At 42.3% G+C, this 6,049-nt stretch overlaps 1 protein-coding gene across 1 annotated transcript; it reads left to right on the top strand.

Annotated features, from left to right (window-relative positions):
• Positions 1–484: 484 nt before the first annotated feature.
• Positions 485–3,020, top strand: LOC148013510 (uncharacterized). Its single transcript, XM_087668198.1, has 2 exons — positions 485–2,047; positions 2,429–3,020. The coding sequence occupies exons 1-2, from the start codon at positions 1,007–1,009 to the stop codon at positions 2,648–2,650; spliced, it is 1,263 nt and encodes a 420-aa protein (XP_087524324.1). The 5' UTR covers positions 485–1,006; the 3' UTR covers positions 2,651–3,020.
• The last annotated feature ends 3,029 nt before the right edge of the window (positions 3,021–6,049 follow it).

Genomic DNA, 6,049 nt, shown 5'->3' with positions numbered 1-6,049 from the left:
AGAAGACTTGCTTGCATGGGGAAGTACATATGCAAACTCTAGCCATCATGTGGGTACTTTTGAAATGCATTGCGTGAAAGTGCTCTTACATAGCACTAAGCCTTGACTAGGTCCATACCTATAGTGGATATCACACATGTTCCCACTAGGACTTGGTTCATAGAGTGGATGCCAACTCCTTGGCAAGTCTTGTAAGGTTCCATGGTGCCTTTTTGAACCATGGTTGAAAGCATGGTCGAGCAAGATTGTCACTTTTTTCTTTCTAGCCATAGATTTCAATGCAATGAAAATTGTAAAGAAATTCACATGTGCAAAGCAAGTTCATACGGATTCCCAACCAGTGCCCCAAGCGGTTGGGAACCGTCATGTCATGGAGGGTGGGAACAGGTTCATAGTCTAGAGACGCTACCACTAAACGTCGGCTATGAGGCCCATAGCTATTGTGGATACTCGTCTCGACTAGACTAGATAGAGACTAGGGTTTTAGTGTAATGGGTGGTGGGCAATAAACTTTAGGCGGTGAGCTTCCGAACGTTCTACTACTCTCCTCGTTCTTGCACGCTCTTCGCATCCCCCTCTTTCTTGTTCTTCTCCGCGCGGGTTCTTGTTTTTCTGATTGTCTGCTCCTTTTATCCCAGCCAAAACCCTAATTTTGCGACCTCGTTAAAAAATTTTCACGTTTTCACTTCTCTTCTCCGTCAAGACGGAGGCCCCTCAACAGTTCGTTGCCCCTGCTTGAAAGCGTATCTCTACGCTTTTCTTGTCACAAATGAGTTTGAGAATAGCTTTTCCTGCACAGAAGGAAAGGCCGCCATTAGCAGAGCAAGACCTGCGGAGGCTCAGCGTATCGCAGCGTCCTCGAAGCTAGTAGCTGCCTCCGGAGAAGAATAAAACTGAGCTTTAAGGTAGCAGAAGCCGGGATAAGAAGACAGACCGACCACACAGGGAGGGAATTCCGGCACAAGACAGACCGACAGCCATAGGTCGGGAATTCCGGCCCGTTTTGATGGATGAAGCGTGGGAGCGCGCCGTGGAGGCTGCCCGGGGAGGGGAAAGCCCTCCCTCTGTGCGTTCGCTCACGTTGGATGGGGCTGTTAAGTTCTCGCAAGGTCGCTTGCCATCACCGTCCCTGCTAGAACAGTTCTCTCAGCTCCGAATCCTTTCTATTGCCAACGTCGGTCTGGCCTCTCTCGCCGATTTCCCTGCCCTTCCACATCTTGAACGTCTCATTCTCAGCGATAATCGCATCTCTGGTGGACTTGAGCACCTTGTTGCAGCTGGCTTGGTCTCCCTGCGTGATCTCGACCTTTCTAACAACAAAATTTCTCTCCTTGAAGACCTTGCTCCCCTTGCCAACCTTAATCTCCTCTCCTTGGATCTGTATGAATGCCCTGTCACACGGACTGAGGATTACAGGTCAAAAGTTTTCTCTCTCATCAAGTCGCTGCAGTATCTGGACAAGGTGGACTCAGAGAATAATGAGAGGCCTGAATCAGATGAAGAGGAGGAAGACGAGGAAGATGATGTTGACGAGGATGGCATGGAAGAAGACGGAGATGAAGATGACACAGAGAAGTCTGGAGGCAGAGTTGTCAGCTCAACTGGTGCTGAGGACGAAGATGACGTAGATGAAGACGATGAGAAGGATGAAGAAAGTGATGAGCTTGATGAGGAAGACTATACTGGTGCAAGGCACCATGGAGAGGCCAATAATGTTGGCCGTATCAACGAAGAAAGTGGTTCTGAGGAGGAAGTTGATGATGAAGATGAAGACGATGATGATGGGGATAACATAGAAGTTCAGGACATTGAGGAAAGCGAAGAGGAAGATGGTGGAGAAGATGAAGATGAAGGAGATGGAGAGGATGATGATGAAGATGATGATGATGAGGGTACTGATCAAGCAGAGGGAGGTAATGGCAGTGAAGGAGGTGAGATTGACGCACAGGATGATGTGGAGGATGACAATGGTGAAATAGGTGATGAAGATGACAATGAACAGGGAGGTGTTGACAATGACGAGGATGACGATGAAGATGATGAAGAGGTAGTGTTCTATAGCTATCAAATGTTTTGTAACTCGCTTAACTCACTTACGTTTTTGCCTACTTTTAGGGACTATTATAGATGTTCTTCTGAGAATCAAGTTTACTTAACAACATTTATTAAGCACTTGCTTCTTCAAGATATTGTATGTGTCCTGATATGAATATTGATCGCAGAATGATATGTGTACCTAAGAGCCGAGGATGTAGGTTGTACTTCGTTTAATTGAACTATTTGTAATGTTGGTTGCTCTTGCTACTAGTCTGTTTGATAGGATTGGCATAGCAGTTCTTGTTACAGGACATTCTGTCGACTGTCAACATGTCTTTCAAGTTTTCCTTAAAACGATGTGGCACTCAAAAGATGCTGTTGGTCCTGGCAGGAAGATTATGGCACAGAGTATCTTGTACAGCCCATCGCCAAAGCTGAGAATGAGGAGGAAGCCAGTGACTTTGAGCCTGGAGAAGATGAAAATGATGAAGACGATGAGATAAATGATGAAGACCAGGATGAAGATGAGCCAGCTTCAGCTTCTGTCAAGAGGAAGAGAAGTAAAGATCAGGATGATAAGAGTGATAATGATGAGAGGCCACCTAAGCACTGACAACTTATGCCACTTGGCGCCTAAGTTGTTACCTGTTGTACTTTCTAAATCTTTTGTGCATGTATGAAAGATACACTTTGTTCTGCCAAGTATCTGTTTACATGTCTCTTGCGATCATTCTTTACCTCAGAATTTAGGTTTCCACAGCTGTAGACATCTAACCATCGAAGCTCGTACATCTGCTCATTGTTCTTGAATCTTGGGGCAATAGACTTTCTACTTGTGTTGCTAACCTCTTCTCAGTAATGAATGCCAAGGCAAAGCTTTTTTTATATCTGGATGCACATATCTTGATTGTCAAGCTTGAACTGCTGGACAACTGTAAAATATCGGTACTTTCTAATCAACAGTTGAATTCTTCTACTTATGATACTACGGTTATTGATGTTGAGTGTCCCGAAGTTTCAGATCCTTACAATTTCTGCAGGTGTACAGTTTTTATGATGAAAATTAAGCTTTATTTTGCCGAGGAGTATGATTTCAACATGCATTTTGTTTGAGATGCATATAGCAGTGTGATTTGTGTGTCTGCTGTCTCTCGCAAATTTGATTGACTTTTTATTGTCCAAAATTACACAAATCAGTGTAGCTCCTGCCCTGGTGGTGGTCGACCTCTAAGCTTGACCTGATTCCTCTTGGACTTAAAAGAGATTCCGATGGTTCCTTGCATTTGAACTCGAGCTGCTAGCTGCTGTCCTGAAGAGTCTACTCACTACTATCAGTGTCCATTTTTGTTTGAGCGAAAGGCCGCGGCCCTATTGTTTTTGAGCTAGTTGAGGCTTTACTGCTGGGGAAGTTCTTGTAGCAGCGTATGAGATAATTTACGAGGTTCAAAATTTCGAATTAAAGGCAAGTGGTGCGTGAACGGTGAAGGGCGCTTCCTGTAGATATACAAAGTTTTGAAATTTGAAATTTGGAGGGAACAAAGCCCTCTTAGATTCTAACTTCCAAAAAATGGTGTGTTTTCCTGGCCAGTTCAAAATTCCAAAAAATTTAGCGGGAAGGCCATTTTTCGAGATACACGGGACAAGCCTGGAAGCCCGAGGGGCAAGTTGAGTCCCTACTAAGCATGTGTGTGCGCATTTCAGGTCGTTCAGGTCGAGAGAGGGATTTTCATTCTCAGTTATTTGCTCATAGTAGCGTGTAGTAGCATGCAAGCTTCCAACCAAACCTGGATACTGAACCAGAAATTATAGAACTTAATTAACTGACGAATCAAAGATCTCTTGCCCGAAGACGCGGAGAGAGTGGTTGAATTTCCTGAAAATTTTAATTCATGATCAGTTATCCTGAGCGAGTAAAAAACGGACACCGTGAACGTTTGTAGAAGCACAGCATATTGATTGCCTTTAGCGTAAGAAGACGGAGACGAGGGCACTGCAGCAAATGCTTCAAGCCACATTTCATTTCGCAGTCTATAACCCTTCAGGGTAAGGAAGCCAATTGTGAAACAGGTACCATAAAGCAACCATCTTTGGGCCAGTTATCTTAAAAAAAAGAGGAATATGCTAAGAATATTGCTCAAGTGTTACTAACTGATTTGCCAAAAAGTGTTACATTATTGGCCCTCACTTGTACCTTTGCTTGTCAAATTTTTATTTTTATTTACATAAGATGTTTAAAAAAAATAGAGAAGAAATTTAATATTGGATTTGATCGTTTTCTCTTGATATCCTTTACATGCTCATAATTTTAAATTTAAAAAAATTGCAAAATGTGAAGCCTCTTCCAAAACTACATCTTTTTCAAAGGTGTTTTATAGTTGGTCCCCTTAACCTAGCTAATTGTCAAGAAGGAAGTCAAATTGAGAAAGCTTGGTCACTAGACACGTGGCTAATTGTTAGGATGCATGCCACGCAAAAGCCCTTGTACATTGTCCTCCCATTGCTATTGACCCACAATGTTGTCTTTTGAAATATTTTACACATAAATGGAATATGTATACATATGCTTATGGACATGCAATATGTAGTTAGAGAGAGAGAGAATTTGCCAAATGGGTGCAACTTAATTGGTAGGATGAACGCATGATGAATAAAAGGCAGTACATGCCATTCATACATTTGTATAGTCATCTAGTGATAGGAATCAAAGGAAGAGTTGAACCTAGGCAATACATGTGAAAGATTAAAGGGACACCAAGACTTGGTTTAGACATTGTCTCTTTATTGAACATTCATGACCAAATTTGCATTAGTATATCATCCACTCAATAAGTGTATGAGTGAGCATGTGTGTGCACGTACCTATGTATATGAGGTTTATCTCTATTCTCTATTAACATTATATTGATTTTGTTAAACCCCAAACTCTAGTGTGTAGTGCATATTGCACTCTACCATGCCACATGAAGCATAGCCCAATACTTGAGAATGCTAGTATTTATAATTGGCGCAAATGCCAACCCTAGCAATAACTTTGCAATAACTTTGTGGCAAACACATGTTCCGATTTTTTGGGGAGTTCTCTCCTAATGTAGGAAACCAATGTGTTATTGAGAAACAAGGTAGTGTAATCACAAAGGTCTAAAGGTGATAGAGATCTATACATGTACACTTATATTACTTACGTGCATGTTGTTGCAAATCATAGTTGAAGGCTTGAGAGAGTGTGCACAAGAGGGAGAGAGAGAGAGCTCAAGTACAAGACAATATCTTGTTTAGTTAGTTGCTCAAAGTACAACTAGTACACTCTCCTGTACATTGAGTGCGTACTTTAGGTTGTTTATATAGCCACTGGAGGAGTTAGGGTTAGGCTTTCCCTCGTCCTCCAGCCCTTTTACACCTAGCTATCCTTATCCTCTATAATGTAGGGAGAGTTCCTATGCTTACCTTTCAACACCCCCCTCAATGCCAGGTGGCATTGGATACAAATATAATAGGATGCCTCCCCTTAATTCTCAATGAGATGCCTTTATAAATCAGGCTACAAGAAAAGGTTATAGGTAGAGGGTGTTACAAGACTCAAAAGAGTCTGTCACCTGTGGATTGGGAGGCAAAGTTGACCTTCAATTCCTTAGGTGCTTCTGGAACACCAAGACACTTACAGGTGATATGCCCGGCCTTTTTGCATTTATTGCACTTCATTTTGTCAAGATATTTCTTCCAGTAGTTGCTCATAATATGCCCCTTTTTGTGACAAAAGGAGCACTTAGTAGTTGTATGAACTAACACTTGCTCACGTGAAGTAAATGCAGAAGACCCTTTAGTGTGGTTTCTCTTCTCTTTATCCAAACATGATTGGATGGTACTTGCTAAAGTTGGATTCGGGATATTAGTTAGGGTAGTCACAAGGGTTGGAAAAACCTTTTTCACAAACTTTAGCAGGATGCTAATGGCATCTTCATTATGGATAGGTGCTTGAACAGAGGCAAGCTGTGCCATAAGCCCCTTCATATGT

This window comes from Lygodium microphyllum, chromosome 26 (assembly GCF_053477565.2).
Source record: "Lygodium microphyllum isolate KBCC chromosome 26, Lygodium_microphyllum_v1.1.10, whole genome shotgun sequence".
In the NCBI taxonomy this organism is placed as follows: domain Eukaryota; kingdom Viridiplantae; phylum Streptophyta; class Polypodiopsida; order Schizaeales; family Lygodiaceae; genus Lygodium; species Lygodium microphyllum.
The sequence above is the reverse complement of the archived record's forward strand: the minus strand, read 5'-3'. Positions and strand labels throughout refer to the sequence as shown.